This window comes from Sporobolomyces salmoneus (genome assembly GCF_050403485.1).
Source record: "Sporobolomyces salmoneus JCM6883 DNA, S_salmoneus_JCM6883_v1_ctg27, whole genome shotgun sequence".
Classification (NCBI taxonomy): Eukaryota; Fungi; Basidiomycota; class Microbotryomycetes; order Sporidiobolales; family Sporidiobolaceae; genus Sporobolomyces; species Sporobolomyces salmoneus.
Window position 1 is genome coordinate 43,449 of NW_027481136.1, and position 17,822 is coordinate 61,270.

General features: G+C 50.4%; 9 protein-coding genes across 9 annotated transcripts; 4 read left to right on the plus strand and 5 right to left on the minus strand.

Moving 5' to 3' along the window:
* Window positions 1-74: 74 nt before the first annotated feature.
* JCM6883_004492 (patatin-like phospholipase domain-containing protein) lies at window positions 75-3,583 on the minus strand (the record flags this gene model as incomplete). The annotated part of the gene is made up of 14 exons (XM_076632495.1): window positions 75-774; window positions 839-864; window positions 946-1,034; window positions 1,110-1,215; window positions 1,311-1,507; window positions 1,571-1,626; window positions 1,693-1,771; window positions 1,832-1,909; window positions 1,973-2,209; window positions 2,281-2,502; window positions 2,565-2,829; window positions 2,904-2,962; window positions 3,032-3,119; window positions 3,197-3,583. The coding sequence occupies 14 exons, from the start codon at window positions 3,581-3,583 to the stop codon at window positions 75-77; spliced, it is 2,589 nt and encodes an 862-aa protein (XP_076487467.1).
* A 177-nt stretch (window positions 3,584-3,760) lies between these two features.
* Window positions 3,761-4,420, plus strand: JCM6883_004493 (uncharacterized protein; the record flags this gene model as incomplete). Its single annotated transcript, XM_076632496.1, has 3 exons — window positions 3,761-4,081; window positions 4,179-4,262; window positions 4,370-4,420. The coding sequence occupies 3 exons, from the start codon at window positions 3,761-3,763 to the stop codon at window positions 4,418-4,420; spliced, it is 456 nt and encodes a 151-aa protein (XP_076487468.1).
* A 191-nt stretch (window positions 4,421-4,611) lies between these two features.
* Window positions 4,612-6,515, minus strand: JCM6883_004494 (uncharacterized protein; the record flags this gene model as incomplete). The annotated part of the gene is made up of 8 exons (XM_076632497.1): window positions 4,612-4,727; window positions 4,791-4,883; window positions 4,945-5,043; window positions 5,108-5,317; window positions 5,372-5,738; window positions 5,799-6,133; window positions 6,255-6,315; window positions 6,375-6,515. 8 exons carry the CDS (start codon window positions 6,513-6,515, stop codon window positions 4,612-4,614), a joined length of 1,422 nt encoding a protein of 473 aa, XP_076487469.1.
* A 1,279-nt stretch (window positions 6,516-7,794) lies between these two features.
* On the plus strand, window positions 7,795-8,962 carry GFD1 (Gfd1p; the record flags this gene model as incomplete). The annotated part of the gene is made up of 4 exons (XM_076632498.1): window positions 7,795-8,394; window positions 8,455-8,611; window positions 8,676-8,796; window positions 8,866-8,962. 4 exons carry the CDS (start codon window positions 7,795-7,797, stop codon window positions 8,960-8,962), a joined length of 975 nt encoding a protein of 324 aa, XP_076487470.1.
* A 355-nt stretch (window positions 8,963-9,317) lies between these two features.
* Window positions 9,318-10,489, minus strand: JCM6883_004496 (uncharacterized protein; the record flags this gene model as incomplete). Its single annotated transcript, XM_076632499.1, has 2 exons — window positions 9,318-10,049; window positions 10,118-10,489. 2 exons carry the CDS (start codon window positions 10,487-10,489, stop codon window positions 9,318-9,320), a joined length of 1,104 nt encoding a protein of 367 aa, XP_076487471.1.
* A 281-nt stretch (window positions 10,490-10,770) lies between these two features.
* Window positions 10,771-12,528, plus strand: JCM6883_004497 (bZIP transcription factor; the record flags this gene model as incomplete). The annotated part of the gene is made up of 1 exon (XM_076632500.1): window positions 10,771-12,528. One exon carries the CDS (start codon window positions 10,771-10,773, stop codon window positions 12,526-12,528), a length of 1,758 nt encoding a protein of 585 aa, XP_076487472.1.
* A 500-nt stretch (window positions 12,529-13,028) lies between these two features.
* On the plus strand, window positions 13,029-14,000 carry JCM6883_004498 (uncharacterized protein; the record flags this gene model as incomplete). Its single annotated transcript, XM_076632501.1, has 3 exons — window positions 13,029-13,133; window positions 13,535-13,801; window positions 13,902-14,000. 3 exons carry the CDS (start codon window positions 13,029-13,031, stop codon window positions 13,998-14,000), a joined length of 471 nt encoding a protein of 156 aa, XP_076487473.1.
* Window positions 14,001-14,877: 877 nt separating this feature from the next.
* Window positions 14,878-15,922, minus strand: JCM6883_004499 (uncharacterized protein; the record flags this gene model as incomplete). Its single annotated transcript, XM_076632502.1, has 3 exons — window positions 14,878-15,380; window positions 15,455-15,802; window positions 15,880-15,922. The coding sequence occupies 3 exons, from the start codon at window positions 15,920-15,922 to the stop codon at window positions 14,878-14,880; spliced, it is 894 nt and encodes a 297-aa protein (XP_076487474.1).
* Window positions 15,923-16,692: 770 nt separating this feature from the next.
* Window positions 16,693-17,811, minus strand: JCM6883_004500 (uncharacterized protein; the record flags this gene model as incomplete). The annotated part of the gene is made up of 1 exon (XM_076632503.1): window positions 16,693-17,811. The coding sequence occupies one exon, from the start codon at window positions 17,809-17,811 to the stop codon at window positions 16,693-16,695; it is 1,119 nt and encodes a 372-aa protein (XP_076487475.1).
* Window positions 17,812-17,822: the final 11 nt, after the last annotated feature.

The window sequence follows — 17,822 nt, forward strand, 5'->3', positions numbered from 1 at the left end:
AAGAAAGTGCTGAGCGATAACGACTGAGAAACAAGAACGAGAGAGAACAAGGAAGAAGAAAAGCGAGAATCGTTTCATCTCCAACCTTCATCGTCCGTACTCAAACTCCCATTCCTCGGTCTCACACTTCCCATACTATACCTCCTCCTCATTCCTGCCCCCCCATCTCTCCTTCCTCCCCTCGCTGCTGTCAAACTTCCAGCGCTTTCTCCTCCACTCTCTGCAGAGAACCCACTCTCTCCTTCATGATCTCCTCCTGCCCATCTTCTTCCGCCACCTCCTCCTCTCTGGTGTTCATCTTGATCATGACCCACTCCCTTCAGTCCCAGTCTCTGTAGGATCGCTTTCCTCCTTTCAGCCGGTCCCCCACCTCCCTCCTCCCCGTTCTCTCTCCCCAAAGTTCCTCTCGTTCGATTCGGTGAATCCGCATAAATCGGGGTTTGATCCCTCTCCCCCCTTCTTCTTTCTCGTTCGACGTCTCGAGCTTGTTCATCCTCCTGAGCCATTTCGATATAATCTTCATCATCTCGAGTCGGTAATAATTGCTCCTCCCTGTCCTCCTCCTCGTCCTCGTTGAATTGATGGTGTCGTAGTTGATGAGGGGAATGAGAACGAGAAACGTTGTGGGAGGAGGACGAAGACGAATTAAGGAAATCGGAGGAACCACGGTGGTGTAGAGGAGGGAGAGGGAGTGAAGCGTCTTTGCTGTTTGAGGAGCGAGAGGATAGGGCGATTCGGAGTTCTTCACGTCCGAGATCGATCTGTCGCTCGACTCTGAAGAAGCGAAGCGAGGGGTTAGTCTCGGTGCGAGGTGGGGGAAAGAGAAAGCAGAACGAACTTGAGTCGATTCTCAATCATTTTAATCTGCGAGTTCACAATGCCGCCCCAGACAGCTTCAGTTGACGCTCAAGGAATGAATAGCTGTTATGGAGGAGGGAAACTCACCTTTGGCCAAGTAACCATTTGACCAACTCGAATCATCCTCTCCAATTCGTTCCGGTCTGGGTCTGTCAAGATTCTGAACCAATCTTTCACTATCAACAACGACGAGCGATGGGCAATCCGTATCAGTTCGATACCACAGAGGGACGGAATGAGGGAGAACTCACGTCTTGATTTAGGCCAAATCGTTACAGAACCTTCGAATTTCTGCAAGAAAACAGCCGACCAATTCTGGCCCCCAAACTCCGGTAGCAACTCTAGATCCCTGATGACCTACTCGTTCCCACCACCCAGCAGCCTCTCATCAGTTTCCTCCACGAGTCTTCAAGTCGTGGTAGGGAGGGAGGGGACAAAGAAGAAAGACTCACCCTGAAATTCTTCATCAATTCAATCTTGAGGTATTGTTCCGCCGCACTCAACAAGAATCCACCCCTCCATCCTTTCCCAGAACGATGCGCGACGGGTCGACCGGGAGCACCTCGAGGAGAGAAGGCGAAGAGGTGGACGTGTGGATTCACTTGAGAGACGAGAGAGAAATTCACGTTGTAGAGTAGGTTCAACGCGTCTAGATCGGAGGAGAATCGTCAGTGAGGGCAGGAGAGACAGGAAGGAGGAAGAAAAGACGTACGGAGAGGGATATCGACTCGAAGGGAACCGTCTTTGTGTCGACCTTGGAATTCCCAGCTGTGCATGACTCGATCGTCAGAAAATCAATTCTAGCAGCGGGATGGAGAGCGAGATTGGACTCACGGGTGTAGCTTTCCCTGTTTATCCTTTCGAAGGAGTACGACCGGGTTGATGATGCCCGGAACGGCGGCCGAAGCGATCACTGTACCAAACAAGGATTTACTCAGCTTTGATAGTACAGCTGAGACGACTCGAGGCGTACCGGCGGTATAAATGACGCAGTCGGGCGCGTTGATGTAATTCAATAATTTCGTCGGAGAATGAGTATCGTAAGGAATAACTATCTCTCTCTCAATCCCTCATCAGTTGCACTCTTTTCACTCAATACGAATAGACGACTTACCTGATACGTTCAAGATCCTGCCCGTCCTCTCAAACGCTTCCTTAAACGTCATACTTCCCAAAGTGAACCAACTCGCCTTTTTCGCCCATTCAATCGTATCGAACCTCGCACCAGTCTTCCAAACCCTCTTCATCCATACCGTTGTCGATTCTGAACATGCCGTGATCCGATCCGCGAGTTCGGGAGTCAAGAGTCGAGAGATTTCTTGATCGGTTCGACAACAGATGAATGCCGCGACTACTCGCATCACGATACGCAGGTCAGTCTCGCTGACAGCGTTTAGATGAGAGAGAGAGGGTAGAACTCACCGAGTGCACCGGCACTAGTACCCGTAACGACTCTAGGTAACAATCCTTGATCCAACAAAGCTCGAATCACTCCGAAATGATAATACCCGAAACTTGCTCCTCCACTCAAACACAACGCTGAACTACCCAAGTTCTTCGAACTAGAACGGAAGAAATCGAGTTTATCGGAAAGAGGGAGGATTGAGGGAGGTAGAGATCGAATGTAGATTAGGCATTCCGTCACTGTTCTCTCGCGAACGAGCGTCAGCGATACTAGAGGGACAGAGGAGAGAAGTAGTACTCACCTTCGTCAACGAACTCTTGTACGAGATCTTTCGTCCCGTAATACGTCTCACTATACAACCTAAAACTCTCGGTCCCTGCGAAATTACTCTTCAACACAGCATGCAACACGGCACAAACTCCCTCTGCGTCCTGTTTCGAACGGAGTTCACGGAGAGCTTTGAGGACTCGTCGGACGAGGGGAGCGTCGTAGTAGGCGTTTGGAGGTGATTGTTTCCAGTGAGTGAGGCCGAGGTGCGAATCGAGGGCGAGCGCTCGTGATTTCCACTAACGTGATTAAGCGACCTGTCTCAGCATCTCTTGTGACCCAAGATTTGGAGCTGAGAGGGACAAAAACTCACCTCGTCGAAAGTTTTCGCATTTCTCAGGGCAACTCGTAATTTCCCTCTTTCGCCTCTCCCTGCGACGATGATCATGGAATCGAAACCATCAACTACTGGGTCACTGATAGATTCTAGACCTGACTCACAAGCTGAGCAGAACTCGATAATGTTGACGATTTGTCGCACGACGAGATAACCCAGGAATTCGAGAAAGATGATTGTAAAAATTAAACCCTGTTACGGCACATGATCCCTCCCAGCACTCGTCAGCTTCGACTCACTGATCAGTGCTTCGAGAGGTAGACACGTACAAGTAGAGGCCACCTCGATAAATGATACGCGAACCCTTCCCTCGTAACATCTTTCCTTCTTCTCCTCGTCGACCCCGATCCCGGTCTCCTCTGAACCCTCTCCTTAATCGGTGCGAAATCCGACACTGAACTAATCTTCTCTATTGGAGGTTCCGTCGAGTTGAGGTCGAGTTCATCCGACAAGGCTTTCTTGAACACTTCGATCCCTTCCTCGTCGATCCAGTCACACGACATGTCACACGCTTTCTCGTTCCATTCGTCCCATTTCCCTGAACCTCCTCGAGTCGCGTCGGGTGTTTGATGAGGGGTCGGAGAATCGGTTGAATTAGATGAAGGGTTCGTTCGATTCGTTCGCTTGGTCGTCGTCCCTGGTGGTGTTCGCTTCATCTACAATGGGAACTTGATACTGCTAGGAGAAGAGGGTAATGATCGCGGCGAAGTTGAGGGAGAAAGGCGAAGAATGTCAATGACGTTGGAGACTTTCTCGATTTCCCGATCTTCCCTCCTCGCGCCCCACACCTTATCTCTTCTCTTCATTTCTCCCATTCACTCTACCCAGCTACAATGTCCCCGAAAGACGATATCCCTACCCCAATCTCCGACACGACAGTTGGAGACCCACATACCCACACGCAAGGATCCGCTGATCGTCCTGGAACTCAAGACGCTCTTCGTGGTCAAGGGAACTCTGCTGCACGATTAGGAATCCCTCGAGATCAAGTCGCTCCCGCGGCGGATCCAGGTCAAGCGAAATCAGAGACGACGCTTTCGAAAGAAGATAGGAGTAACGTAGAGGGACAGAAGGAGAACAACAAAGAGAGGGAGATTCCGAGTTATATTACGACGGGGAAAGATGAGAGTGGTAGTGGACCTACCGAGGGAAAGGTCAGTCGAGCGATTTCCACTGTCAACGTTTGTTCGGTCTTTTTTTGAAGTTCAATGCTCAAAACCTTGCGAAATCCTTTTCTTCTGTAAATTTCAGGTTGCTCAACCTTCTGAAAACAACGATAAGAACCTCGTCGAAGCAGGTACGACCATGTCAGGAGATGCGGATGCTTATGGCGGCGTGAGCTTTCTCTCGCCCTTTTCCTCCCCTGAAATCCGTTTCTAACTGACTCTGTGCGTTTCTTCTGCGATCAACGCTGACACAATCTGGTTAGCTACGTAACACAGCTTGAGGAGAAACACAAGAATGAGCAACAGAGACGCAAGTCACACTTGTGAAGAATCTTCCTCTCCTCCAAACGGAGAATCCCTCGATATCATATCTCTCTGTCTCTCCCATGTGTTGTTTCTTCCTTCTGTATAGCTTTGACAATGAAGAAAGAGAAGTGTGTATCTATGATTGCGAAGGACTATGAACAGCAGTACAACAGCATCCGAATGAAGAGAGTTCCGAGCTTTCTTCCTCACGATCAGACCCTTGTGATCCTCCTCCCCGACAACCACGTCATGAACCAATAGAACGCCAACAGCATCTTATTCCGAATTGACATTGCTTGTGACCAGTAAGCGGACCTCCATAACAGCCCTACGAAATTCGAAACCGGTCAACTTTCGAGCCTCGTTCGAGAGAGAAAGGGAGATAACTTACAGGCAGCACGACCACTGAGTTCTCCTTTCGGACCGTGAGACGCTGAGGAGCGATCGACGAGAGCGGTCCAACCTCCGAGATAAGCCATTGCACCTGTCAAGTGAGAAACGGAATGAGTTAGATTGCGAACGGAGAAAAAGTATGGGCAACTTACCTCGGTTGTTGAACTCGAATCCAGCTTCAGGATCGATCGGGCGGTCTTTAGCGAGACTATTCAAGTGTTTCGATAGGAAAGCGGCTTCTTGACTCGCGACTGTCTCCTCAGTAAAGTCATTATCAGCGATGAAACTCGCTGTTAGAGATAAGTAAGAACTCACCTTGAGCAGTAGCTGGGAGTTTCGCGTCCAGACTCGATGCATCACCAATCACAAATATGTCACGTTTCGTTGTTCCGTCAGTTCCGATCGGATTGAAGAAATTGTCGACTTTGAGGGAATGGGTCTTTTCGTCGTGTTGCAAATCTTGGAGAGATTCGATCAAAGGGTTCGGGGCGAGTCCGGTAGACCATACGAGTAGCCCGAATGGAACTGAACCCGGTGGGATTGTCAGCGAAGGAAACTCGAGAGTGAGTTATAGCTCACCTTTTCCTTCTTCCTCAATAATGAGATGATCCTCTTTCACTTCCTTGACATGATGATTCCCTTTCACCTTGATTCCCTCTCGATCAAACTTCTTCTCGGCGTACTCCTGAAGACTCTTATCGAAACTCCCCAAGATGCCTGGCGCAACATCGTAAATCGTAATCCTAGCCAATGGTGCGAGAGTCGGGAACGCTCGTGTCAAATCCGTCGTGATGAAATCGCTCAATTCTCCCGCGAATTCGGTACCGGTAGGTCCTCCACCGACGATACAGAATGAGAGAATGTTTCGACGTTGAACGTCGGTGAGAGTTGGTTGGGCGGCAAGTTCGAAGCATTCGAGAATACGTGCTCGGATTTTACGTGCGTCCTATCGTGACACGAGTCTTGAGCAGGTGAATATGGGGAGGCAGATGAGAGAGCAGCTCACTTTGGTTTCCTTCAGAAAAGTGCCGAATTCCTTCACTCCCGGAGTTCCAAACGTTTGCGAGTAAGCTCCGACCGCAATGACGAGTTTATCGTACCCAACTTCGAAACTCTTCTCACTCCCAGGCAAGTTCCTCGGTTCCTCTGAAGTAGTGCTACCTCCAATCGCCGGCATACAAGTGATCTTGTTTCGTTTGATATCGATCTGATCTGCCCAGGCTTGATAGTACGAGATATTGTTGTAGGCTCGAACGGGCTCTATAGCACAGTCGTACTCGATCGTTCCGACCGCGGCTCCAGCAAGGAGAGGAGTGAAAGCGAAATGTGAAGACGGTGAAACTGTACTCGCAAAAGGTCAGTGAGATCACCTCGGTGTGAGGAAAAGCAGAATCGACGGGGCGAATGGTTCCTGTCACCTCGTACAGGTCGCTACCTCCTCGAACGAAAGGATCAAACGTACCGACTGTAACGTCGTAACGATTCTTGTCAACCTTTCTCAAAACTTCGTATCCTCCCCAGCCCTATCTCTTCTCGTATCAGCTCGAGCTGACATAATGACAGTAGCTCGGTAGAGACTCACGGATCCTAGAATGACCAGACGTTGTTTCTCCCAAGCTGTTGAGGAAGCGAATCCCCGAGTCGAATGTTGAAGGAGATGCGAGAGGGCGGAAGGTGATCGTTTTGTCGCCCTTGAGAGGGCTCCCGTAGTTGAGCGGAGCATCTTTCGTGCGTGTGGAGCTGCAGAAGGTAGAAGATTGAGGACAAAAGAGGCGGGCAACTCGTCCAAAAAGTCGAAACCGAGTCGGCGTCATTCATCTTGTTTGACTAACGTCGGAGCTTGCGGAGAAAGCGCAAGGGCTTCGAGTGCGAAGTACACACCTAAGGAGTCGAACCCCGTACAGACTCGAATTTCTGGAAATTACAGAAATTCGAGGCGAGAGAGAGAGAGATGGGAGAGTGATTCAACTCTCCTTTCTCCACTTCACCTCAACTCTCGAGTCGGCTCAGGAACTCGTACAGAGTTTCTTTTCCCACCCGCCCACCCTTTCTATATTAGTGAGTCAAACATAAAGACGAAGATCGACGACGAATTCGCCCTCCCACCTCCCCGAGTTGCCTCCCCGCTTCGCTCCCATCTGCCGCGAGCCTTTCCGTCCCCGAGGTTTTCGGCAGAGGGGTTGCGAGACGAGAGACTGACGTCTCTCCACCCCCCAACCAACAAACCGCTAACCGTCCCGTTCGACGACTGACAGAAAAGAACGAAGCATCGAGAAGCCCATCTCCCATTCGACTCTGTACAACGCACATACATGGCAGTTCAGTAGTCCAAACGATTCACAAGGCAGATCGACTCCGCTCAGCGCAGCAACCAGTGATCAGCCCATCTCTCGACCTCTCGACCTCTCGATCTCCTCGGCTACTCGGTCAACTCACACCATCGCTGAGCTGCATAAGAACCTCAAGACTTTCTCCAGACATCCGACACGATCGACTGCCTGGCGTCTCCCTCTCTGTTTGCTTTCATCTAAACTCCACTCTCTCCGCTCTCTCCTACTGTCGCTGAAGCTCTGTTGTGTCTTGAAGGAATGTATGGACTCGCATGTATCGTTTCTGAACCGCTCTGGACTCACTAGCTGCGAGGGATCGACTGAGCTAATTCCATTCGAATCCCGCAATTTCACCTCGCAGTTCTTCGATAGGATGTATGGTATTTCGACAGTAACTGGATCATGGAATGTCGAAAGATTGAATCGTAAGAGGCCATGACTCGCAAAAAAAAGGAGGCGTCGAAACGTCGGTCCGCATCGAAATCTACTTTCAAAAAGCGCGTCTCTCCCACTCCTCTCGAGGAGGCAAGGAGGATCGCCTCTCGCTCTTCTCCTCCCCTTCTTCCCGACGATCACCCACTACTCGCTCAGCCCTCTCCAGCCACAAGTTCCCAACTCTTCCTCAGCGCGCTCCTCTCTTTCCTCCTCTACCCCTGAGACTCGTCCTCAACGATGCGCTCCCTCGCTACTCTCCTGACTTCACTTCTCCTCGTAGCAGCAGCTACTCCCTCTCTCGCTTCTTCCTTCTCTCTACCCGCCGAAGATTCAGGCTCGATCTTTTCCCGTTCGAACGACATCTCGACCTATCACTTTGACGAACGATCCGGAATCCTCACTGAATATGGACACTCTACCTCTCTTACTTCCGACTTGAAGAAACGGTATACGTTCGCCGCAACGTTCGGGTTAATGTTGGAAAGAGATTTGGCGACGGATCCAAAAGCGAATCGATTTCAAAAACGTAAAGTCGGAGATGTCGAGAAACGAGCACGAGATTCTGGATCGAGGGAAGTACACGAAGTAGGATTCACGAAGAGGGGAGAGTTGGTCTTACCTGAAACGGTACTCGAGAAGAGGGCGAGGAGAAGAAAGAACAACAACAAGAAGAAAAAGGGAAAGAAACATTCTACGAAGGGTCATTCGAGGAAGAAGAGTCCAAAGATGAACAGGGTCGCGAAGAAGTCGACGAATAAGGGTAATCTGCAGTCGAGTTCGTCGAATGGGATTCAGAGGTCTTTGGTGAAACTCGCTGCTTCAATTCCGAAAATTTCGGTGAGTTCCTCTTCCCTCATCGTCCGCTAGGGATGACATCTGATATCTCGAGTGCTGTAGGCATACATCACCTGGTACACGGGAGTAGACCTTCAACTACCTTACTGCGCCGACAAGTCGGGTTGGACGCCGAAAGATTCTTCCTTGATCGCTGCCGTCACTCTCGAATGGGGTAAGAACCGACCTGCGTGTGGATCGTTCCTTCAACTACGATCTCGTACGTTCACTCAAGCTCTCTCCTCTAGCTCTTGCGCAACTAACCCGGATTCGCGCTTTGACAGCTAAAAACAATAAATCAGTCATCGTTCGAACTGTCGACATGTGTGGTGGCTGCGCTCCTGGGATCGCACACGTCGATTTATCGAAAGCAGCTTTCACCGCTCTCTATTCTCTCGATGTCGGGTGAGTCGCGCAAAGCTCATCTCCCGCTATCCTGCATTCAACTGACGAAGAAACGTTCTCCGTGAACAGTAAAGTATCGGATATCGAAGTCTCAACTCTAGCAGGTCCTCCTTTCAAGACTTGGACCAAACAACTCGAAGCACTTTACGGTCCACAAGTTCTATAAGACACCTCGATCTCGCGATTCATATCTTTATATCCTTCTCTCTCTTGGGTTTCTCGTCTCCTCTCTTTGATACGGGTCTTCAGCAGTAGTCCATGCTCGAATAGAATTTTGTTGTCTTTTCCTCGAGCGCTCGGACTTGAGACGCTTCCTCGTGCGCGTGTCGCTCTGTGAAAGGGGACACAGCAAGCCACGAGGCGACCAAGAAGCAGAAAAGAGCGAGGCAAGCGCAATACCGATCGAGAAACGACGGCCCGTAAACGCGTTTTTGGAAAAGTTAAGAATGGAAGAATCGACCTTGCAATTGGCTCAAGCCAACCAACAAGCTCTTTGATCCACGTCCGCGAAGCCTGTATATCTACTTCCTCCCTTTCTTATTCCGTTTCTTCGAATTCGACTCAGATCCCGCCTTGGATGATTCACCCATCATTCTCCCCCCTTCCATTCTCCTCACCTCCTTCTCGACATACTCTTTCCCTGCTCCTGATCCTCTTGCCGGAGTTGATCGTTTCTGATCCAACGCTTTCGCACTCATCAACATTTTCCTAATCTCTTCCTCATCATCCTCGCTCTCCTCCTCACTCTCACTGTCCTCTTCATCTTCGTCGTCCTGATCGTCGTCGAGCCCTTCGAGGATTCGTCTATCATCCTCCGAAGACCCAAGTTCGAATTCTTCTCGAGTAGGTTTAGATTGATCCCATTCCCTCGTTGTACCTTTTGCTGCCCATTTATGCTGTTCGAGATCCATCAACCCCTTCCCTTTCCCTTTACTACCCTTCTGAGTCATGGTCTTGGCTCCCTCGAATCCAGCAGGTCTCTTGAACGACGCCGAAGCTTCTTCGCCGCCTTTCCATTTCGAACTCATTTCGATCTTCTCCGCTTCTCCTTCCTCCGAGATCCTTCGCTTCTTGACCGTCGGTTTCTGAGAATTGGCTGAACGCTTAGATGAGGAGGGAGCATCGGTTCGTCTGGTTGAAACTGGTTCTTCTCGTCGTTGTTTCTTCGTTTTCTTGTCCGTCTTTCGAGAATCTTTCTCTTTGTCCTTACTTCCGGCAGGAGGGGTTTGATGCGATGACGGATCGTTTAATCTCTGCTCGTTCACAACTTGGACACATCAGCTCGATTAAACGAACGATGAGACAGAGGAAATGAACGCACTTCAATCTCGATATTGGCGCCTCCAAAGGACCTCCTTCCAGAGATTGCGGTTGACGTTAGAGGCATCGAGTTGTAGTAGAGATTCGAGGATGAGAATGAGGAAGAGGAGGAGGACGAGAGAATGGGAAACGAAAGGAGGGAAGAATCGTGGATGATTTGTCGAGGGGCTGTTCCGCTTGTCGGGTTCTTACTGACTGATTTTGCTGCTTGCGAAGTAGTAGATATGCCGTTCTGAGATTTGGCTTGCGTAGGAGGTGGTTGAGGAGTCGAAGATGAAGATGAAGGAACGGCGGCTGGAGGGGCGGAAGGAGGAACGGTTCGATTCATGAACTTGAGCCCTAGCGTGCCTTTACTTAGAGACTGTTTCGACATGGCTGCTCTTCAATTCGAGTCGAGTGAATGGTGGAAGAAGGAGAGACAGATTGTTTCTCTCTCTCTCTTTCGTTTTGATCTCTCATCGCCTCTAATCGACCCACATCAAGACGCGCGCGAGCAGAAAGCAACAGGAATCAGAGGAGTCAGGGGAGGAGTCGTCGCAAGCTAGTCTGGACGCGTTCTCTCCATTTCCCATTGATCAACGAGTTGAGTTAAATCCCCTCCCCTCCCTCCCTCCCCCTCCCCAGTGCCGCTGACAAGCCAATGATTGCGCAGGGATGTCCACCCCAAGTTCTGCAGCCGCCTCCTCAGCTGAAGCGATCCTCCAACTTCTCGCGGCTGCTCAATCTCAAGCTCATTCGCATTCGCTCTCTTCGCCGGCTGTTGTCAACACTCCTACGACTGTACCCTCTGCCGCTCCAAGAGCTACCCCAATAGCACCTACTCCCGCTGCTGCTGCTGCTGCTGTATCCACTCGCTCCCGCTCCTCCTCGACGACGACTACTTCGAACACTCCTCGAAAACGTTCGAAACCTTCGATCCCTCAATCCTCGCCTTCTACTCGTTCCTCCTCCCCTCAATCTTCCTCCTCGTCAGAACCCGATTCAGATTCGACAGTTCCGCAACCCTCCAAATCGAAAAGAAGAAGACAGAAGAGAACCACGACGACGAGAGAGGAAGCAGAGGAAGAGGAAGATCCCGCGACGTTATTGTTCCAAGATTATTTCGATTTCCCATCTTCGGACGAAGAGGACGATCCAGATTTCGTTTTACCTCCTACTACTTCTATCCCCGTCGAAACATCTATCGATGATGGAGTGACGCCGGCGAGTCAGAGTCAGAGTCAGGGTCGAACTCCCTCAGGAGGAGGAGGAGGAGGTCGTCTTCGAGAGGAGGAAGACACGACGACAACACCTCAACAGCAACCAGCAGCAGCGAGCTCACCCGCTCGTGGAGAAGGAGGACGAGAAGGAGGGGGAGAACCTCATTGGTGGCATTTAATTTTTGGGAACCTGTCAACCCCTCTCGATGGGAACGAAGACGATGAAGAAGAAGATGCCGATTACGTTGCTCCTCAAGACGATCTCGAAGGGAACAGTACCGAAGAAGAAGAAGAAGAGGAAGATGAAGCCCTGGGAGCTGGGGAAGAGTTGGGAATGACGACGGAAGATTTTGTCAAGGAAGTCGAGGCGTTGAATTATGAGTCCATCTTGTCGAGGGAAGGAGGAGGAGGAGGAGGAGGGGTTCAAGGTTTACGAGTAGGAGCGGGAGCGGGAGGGGAAGAGGAGGATGGGGAAATGGTCGATCAGTTGGCGGAGGATTATACAGAGGAGAATGCGATTGGAGGGAGGAAAAGAACTAGAGGTTCTACGGCGAAAGACAACACGACTACGAAGAATCCGTCTTCTTCTTCTTCTACTCGAAAGAAACGCAAGACCACCTCTTCCATTTCCAGTTCGACTTCTATGCCTCCTCCCGACCTCCCGATCCCTCCTGAACAACCCGACGCTTCAACGGAACCCGATCCTGATCAAATTCGAAAACCACGAGCTCTGTACACTCCACTCGAAGCGCGCGAACGTAGGAAGCAACAAGAACGGGAACGACAACGAAACGTTCGAGCACGACAGAAAGAGGAGAAAGCGAGATTGGAACGATTGGAAGTTGAGGTGAGGGAATGGAGGGTACGTGCGGAGAGGGCGGAAGCCAGAGTGGGCGAACTGGAGAGGGAATTGGAGGGAGTGAGAGGGACGAGACAGGAGGAGGAGGAAGAGGTTTCAACGGAGGAATCTTCAGAAGAAGAGGAAGACGAGCTCGAGCAAGACGAACTTGTGCAAGAGGCGAGGGATTTGACGCAAAGAGGAGGAGGAAGGACGACTTCAATAACGACTCCGACAGCATCTGCAAGTACGCCGGGTGGACAACCTCAGATGGATTTGAACTTGTCGAATTTGGGTCAAGATTCGTTGAATCAGTTGTTGTCGATCGTTCATCAAGCCGCCGAGAAACAAGGGATTCGATTACAGGGGAGGTAGTGATGGATCGTCGTTGTGAGAGGAGATCGCGATCGAGTGAGAAGAGGAGGGAAATTTTCAGTTTTCAGTTTTCGTTTTTTTTTTGCCTTGTCGTTTCTTCCGTCTCTCTCGTTCATTCGTTCGCTCGTCTCGAGTATATTCAGTTCCCCTCTGTGTTGTTACTACTTTCTATCGTTTTATCGCAATTGATTTCACCTTCCAGCTTCCAAATAGCTCAATACTTCTAATCGAAATACGAACGAGAGTAATCGGTAGGTGGCGAGATTGAGATTGGAAACTGTGAAAAACAAAGCGAGAGAATCTCGACCCCAAAGATTGCCCCTGTGTTTTTACGAAACTACTCTCCCTCCACCCTCACATCATCTCACTCTCGTCACTCACGCACACTCACTAAACTACACTATGAACTCTGGTACGTTCCCTTGATCCTCCTACGCGTTCCCTCTGTCTTTAGTCCCTGACTCTGTTCTTCGCGCCCCCCTCTCCCTCGTCTCCCAACGATGATAGTCAACCAAGGAGGTAAAGGAGGTAAAGGAGGTAAAGGTAAAGGTGCCGGAGGACTCGATAAGAACCAATCGACTCGTTCCCAAAAGGCTGGACTTCAAGTAAGTTGTCGAACCCGAATCTCTTTCACCCGCGATTATTCGACTCTACACCACAAGGAGAACCGTGGGGATTACATCAGAGGGTAGATGGATAGTTAGAGAGTAGAATGGAACGGGTTTCAGAGCGCTCAGAGCATGGAGTCGCGAGGAGGGGTCGTCGGAAGTTGAGCATTCGACAAACAATAACAACACCTCATTCGACCTCGACGAGGATGGATTTACGCGTCTATATATGTACTCTGAAGGAGTATCTTACGCGCTATCGAGCGAGTAGTCGTTCAATCTCGAGGAAGAGTAGTTTCTCCTCATCTCCCCAAAACAAACAACAACAACTTCTCCCACCGAGTCGACCTATGACGCGTCTTGACTACGATACTGATCAGTCGACTCTTGCTGATTAGTTCCCAGTCGGTCGTATCCATCGTTACTTGAAAGCTCGTACTCAAAACAACATGCGAGTCGGAGCGAAAGCTGCCGTCTACGCCTCTGCGATCCTCGAATATCTCACCGCTGAAGTCCTCGAGTTGGCTGGAAACGCTTCGAAAGATTTGAGGGTCAAACGTATCACGCCGAGGCATTTGCAATTGGCGATTCGTGGAGATGAGGAATTGGATAGTTTGATTAGGGCTACGATCGCTGGAGGAGGAGTCTTGCCTCACATTCACAAGGTAACTACTTATTCCATCCTTCTCTCCCCGTGTTGGCGGCCTCCGAGTGAGACAGAAAACTGACGGGTTCTTTCGTTTTCCGTTTCCTTTTTCTGCGCAGAACTTGATCAAAGCACCTGGAGAAATGCTCGGACTCCCTCCTCAACAACAACCCCAACCCATGTCGATCCCTAAACCCATGCCTCAAGGTCCCAAGTAGAAAAATCTGCTACAGACAACGACAAACTCTCTTTTTGAAACTTTTTTGTTGTAAACCGCTCTCCCTCCCTATCAAGATACCCCTCTCGACTTCTTCTCCTTTCCTCCTCTTCTCTTTTTCTGTGTCTTTCCTTTTCCTCTTCTGCGTCCTTGCTCGCTTTCATTATTTGCTCTCCCTTCTTTGCGATAGTTTTCACTCCTTTTTTGATTACTCCCCTTTTTTTTCTTTTACTTTCGAATCCTTTGTGTTTGTTCACTTTCCTTTCTCTCGATACAATACTACGCGACTCCACTTTCGATTTTCTTCCCACTCACTGCCTCTCTGTCGCCATCGACGTCTCGGGAGAAGGAGAGCAAGTACTAGTCATTTAGAGATCAGCTTTTGCTCGTGTCTCTCAGTATTGCTCTGCTCTTTCTTCCAGCGCCTAGTCCCTACTGAACGGAGCGGGACTCCATCGGTCTCGAGTGGGAAATCATGAAATCCACGGAGAACTTTAGATTTTCGTTTTCTCGATTGCATGCCACCCGTCTCTCTCCCGTGATTTTGTTCTCTCTCCGACGTACCGATTGAGACGTTGAGCGAGTTCAAAAAGCGTACTCTCACGCTCTTGTTGATCCAGCGTAAGCCGGAGGAAGGAAGCGAAAGAGACAAAAAAAAAAACTGAAAATCGATTCGAATTGTCGGTACAAGATGATCAAAAACAGGAACTAAGCACGAATACAGGTTTACTGATACAAGACAGGAAAAGGAAGGACGGGTATATAAGGAGGAGAGAGAGAGAACTAAGGGCGGGGGGTAGATATGATAACGATCTCGTTTTGCTTCTGCGCGCGCGCGAGTAAAATGATCCAGCAAACGATTCAACTCGTTCCTCGTTTTACCAAGCCCAACTCGCCTCGCTTTCCCCTGACGAAGAACCTCCGTACCCAGTAGACCAGAACCCTCCTTCATCCGAGCTCCACAGACTCTCACTCATGACTTCCGAACCGGAGAAACAACAAGAATCTTCCTCCACCTTGATCGACGGCATTGATTCTTCTTGTACGTGATCGAGGTCGAGGTGTTTTTGTTCGGTTATAGGCGAGAGAGGAGGGAGTGCGAGGGTTTGAGAAGCGGTTGAGGCGGAGGACGTGAAGAGGGAGAGGGAGTCGGAGGTCTCGAAGGGGTAGACTGATGTCGTTGGAGGAGAGAAGGAAGAAGATGCCGAGGAGGAAGAGGAATCGTAGGATATTAGGGAAGGAGGAGATGGAGAGAAAGCGGAAAGGAAATCGGATTGCTGAGTTTGGGTATTGACTGAAGAAGTGGGTATCGGTAAAGGAGGGAGTATCGAATAAGGTAACGTCGTAGTAGGTGGTGGAGGTTGAGGTTGAGTAGCAGGAACTGAAATCGATGCGAATGATCAGTTTCGAGATTTTCCTCGTTTTCTCGAAAATGATAGTTTCTAATCGACTCACTCGACATCCACCCAATAGCGGCTTCTCCGAACCTCTGTTTGATCTTCTCCTTCTCGACCGGACAACACAACGGAGCCGGATCCCTCTTTCCGTCTTCCCATCCGATATAAACTGCTCCTACACTCGCCAACGCATTCTCGATCGAAACTCCTCGAGATGTCGACTTCCGTGGTCGTGGAGTCGGTCTCGAGCGTTTAGGGGCACGATCAGGAGTAGGAGAAGGAGAAGGGGAACGTTTCCTTAGCGACGACGTGGGGGCCTCGAGGGAATCGAAAGAGGGTAGAGGTGGTAAAGGAGGTAAAGAGGAGAAGGATAATCGTGATGGGACTTTTGGTTTGTGCGATTGAACTACAGCAGAGGGAGAAAATGGTGTTTAGAAGTTGCCGGAGACCGAACGAAAAACAAAAGACGAGAAGAGGACTCACGTTGATGAGACGAAGCTCGAGGAAGATTTGGTGGACTAGACATGGTGTCGTTGTGGTTGAGCGAGAGTTCAAAGTTGTGAGGTCGTGTCGTGTGAAGGAGCAGAAGACCGGTTAATTGATCAGGCTCAGTCGATTGATCGTCGTTTGACTCGTGAGATTACCGGAGTGAGAGTTTCCGGAAGTCAAACCGTGTTGAAAGCTGTTGTTGTCGCGCGTTGTCAGAGAGTCAGAGGAGTCGAACGAACGCGTTTGTGTCTTCAGGGTGGAGGGCCGAGAAGAAGGAGGAGAGAAAGAGGAGAGAAAAGGTGGTTCCCCGACTTTTTCCGACCACCCTTTGGCTGTCAACAAAATCGAACCGCGATCTCACCAAGTCTCGTGTCCAGAGTCGTCGAGGTACAGGTATCGTCGAAGCTAGCTTACATTGAGGTGGTAGTCGGCTGAGCATGGCAGAGGAGGAATCCCGAGCGGAGGTATGTCGATAAAGTCGTGCGAAGAAAAGCTAGCTCAAGTCAACCGACAGCCTGAGAGCAGTGGTCGAAGAGCAATGTCGCATGAATGACAGACGTGCGTGAATGAGAAGAGGGAGAGAGAGCCTAGTTCAAGTTTGGAAGACGCAGGGTGAAAGCGCGAACTGACTTCGCGGAAACAGTCGGATCTTCGTGCGACTTCGCAAAGCTTTCCTACTGGTCGACTCTTCTACCTGACCACGTTCCCATGAGCTCACTTGTTGTACCTCGATTAGAGAGACTTGCAAAGTCCGTTCTTCCTTTGCAGTAAAAAACACCAACGAGAAAAATCTTCGACCCTCGTTGCTCAATTCCTTCTCTTGACTGGCGCCATCCTAATGACCAATCCCCTCAAACTTTTCCCCCACCCACCATACAACGGAGTCCTACAAACCGGACAATGTTTATTCAATTCGGGATCTCCTCCTCCTCCTTCTCCTCCTGCTTCTTGCCAATCATCATCCTCTTCTTCATCCGATTCCCATTGAGGTCCAACTCCACCTCTGGATCCCGCTCCTCTCGTTGGTAACCCTGGGATACTTCTCGGTCTACCTCTCAGAGATCGTCCTCTCCCACGAGCTCGAGTCGCAGTTCCTCCTCTTCCTCCACCTCTTCCCCTCCCGCGAGTCGGTTCCGGTGGAGGTGGAGTCAATGCCGGACCAGCTACCAACGCCGCATGTAAACAAGGTGCACAGAACGCATGACCGCATGCTGTCAGGGCGAGAGGGGTTGGAGGTCCGAGGCAAATCGGACAAGAGAGAGTCGCGAGAGAGGGGAGTTCGGGAGTTGCTGCGATGAGCTCAGCGGAAGGAGGAGGTTGAGTAGAAGGAGAGGGAGAGGTACCGGGGAGAGAACGAGACTTTGACTGAGAGGGAGAGGGGAGGATGAGAACGTCGGAAGAGGAGGTTTTCTTGGGAGAGAGAAGGCGGCGAGATGTACTTGCTACGATTACTTCGTCGTCTTCGTCGTCGTCTCCTTCGTCGGTGAGATCGAGAACGGCAGGAGAACCTCGCGCTGGAGCAGAGAGTAATCGATTCGTCGCGAGAGGAGGTTGAACGAAAGGAACAGCTCCTCCTCCTCCTCCTTCTGGTTCTGACTCTGGTGGTTCCGTATCTGGTTCCTCCTCCTCCTCCTCATCTCCTGGTAGATCCATCATGAATGCCCCCTCCCTTCTCCCGCTCGTCGTCGTCGTGATTGTTCTCGGTAGATTCTCCTCCTCATCGAGTTCGTCCTCTTCTTCTGTTCTCGGTTCACTCCCTTCCTCTTCCTCTCTTTCCAAGTCTCTGCTACTTCCCACTATTAGTCCGTTCGTACCCTCCGTCGCGCGAGAGCTGATTCTCGGATCCCTTGTCCTTCCTGGAGACTCGCTAGTCCTTCGGCGCTTGACTCCATGTGGTGAAGAGGTTGCTGCTACTGAACTTGACATGCGCAGACGAG